Raw genomic sequence first — 1,369 nt, 5'->3', positions numbered from 1 at the left:
TATAAACATTGGTATCACTCCTCTCTAACTGTTGAAAATACGTTTGCATACTGGGTCTCTCATTCCCAGATGCGAAGTTAGCCTGGACCTCTTTCTACCGAATATGGTTGACACATCGATTAAAGTGTTGAATGAACTTAACCAGATTGTACCTTGAATTGACATACTTTGCAATGATTGAGTTTAATCCCTCACACCAAGAAGTAGTCCAAAAACCAGCAAAAAACTTCCCTCTTATATGTGTAGTTGCCTATGAATATCTCTTTTTATACATATCTAGGACCCAATTCTTGTTTTTGACACCAAATCCCTCAACCATTTCAAACCAATTTTGACGAAATACATCAATTTCATAGTCGCCTAGCATACACTTTTTAAACATGAAGGTAAACTGGGGCTTGCCAATGTTACTTGTTGTATTGCGAATTAGATGCCATGCACATAATCTATGATGTGCATTAGGAAACTCTTTCTCAATGGCGAACTTCATTGATAGATCACCATCCATGATAACCGAAACAGGTGCTTTCCCATTCATTGCCACCTTCAGTTGTTGTAGCAACCACCTATATGTGTCTTTTTCCTCATCGCAAATTAAAGCAACAGCAAAAATAATTGTTTTATTGTGATGATTGACACCAGAAAATACCACCAATGGACACATATATTTATTCCTCTTATCGGTAGCATCAAAAGCCAGCACATCACCAAATAATGAGTAATCTATCCTACTGAGACCATCGCACCAGAATAAATTGCGTAAAGTACCATCGGCATCCATGTGATGATTAAAATAGAGAGAAGGGTCATTTGTTGCTTGATCTTCTAGATACTTCAAAGCTGCATATGCATCACCGGGTAACTGGCACCTCTGCTTTGCTATTTTATTGTACATGTCCCTTTGCGTGAAAGAGAGATACTCGTAGCCACCTGCCTGATTTGCTAATGCCCGATATATCTGTCCAACACTAATCCCACCCTTTTTCATGTTAATCATGTGTCCAATATCAGCCTCGGACATGAATTTATGCCCATGAAGCAATCCAGTCAATCAAGGATCTAGAAGTGGATGATTGTGTTCATAAGAAAAATAAGAAATAAACCAATGACCACTAGGTACATCTAGACGAATCTCCATCATTGCACTGCAGCCACACCTTGTCTCAGGTGTAGGTTTTTTCTTAAAGTTTCCAATGCCATAATTATTTTGCAGTCTAAATCCTTCACGATGACATACAAAATTCTTCAACTTAAGTACGCCCGCACGACTCTTCCTAGTCCTGTTCTTCCAAGCACTGAGCCTCTTATCCTTGCATATCTATTGTAGAATTCAAATGTAATTTCGACATAAAAAAAAGTAAAAATGACA

At 38.1% G+C, this 1,369-nt stretch overlaps 1 protein-coding gene across 1 annotated transcript; it reads right to left on the bottom strand.

Moving 5' to 3' along the window:
* Positions 1 to 250: 250 nt before the first annotated feature.
* Positions 251 to 1,021, bottom strand: LOC112786154 (protein FAR1-RELATED SEQUENCE 5-like). The gene has a single exon (XM_025829562.1). It carries the CDS (start codon positions 1,019 to 1,021, stop codon positions 251 to 253), a length of 771 nt encoding a protein of 256 aa, XP_025685347.1.
* Positions 1,022 to 1,369: the final 348 nt, after the last annotated feature.

This window comes from Arachis hypogaea, chromosome 20 (assembly GCF_003086295.3).
Source record: "Arachis hypogaea cultivar Tifrunner chromosome 20, arahy.Tifrunner.gnm2.J5K5, whole genome shotgun sequence".
In the NCBI taxonomy this organism is placed as follows: Eukaryota; Viridiplantae; Streptophyta; class Magnoliopsida; order Fabales; family Fabaceae; genus Arachis; species Arachis hypogaea.
Note: the sequence above shows the minus strand (reverse complement) of the source record. Positions and strands in the feature narration are given on the sequence as shown.

Excerpts from the sequence above, each read along its gene's own strand:
- LOC112786154 (XM_025829562.1), bottom strand. The coding sequence starts at position 1,021 with ATGTCCGAGGCTGATATTGGACACATGATTAACATGAAAAAGGGTGGG.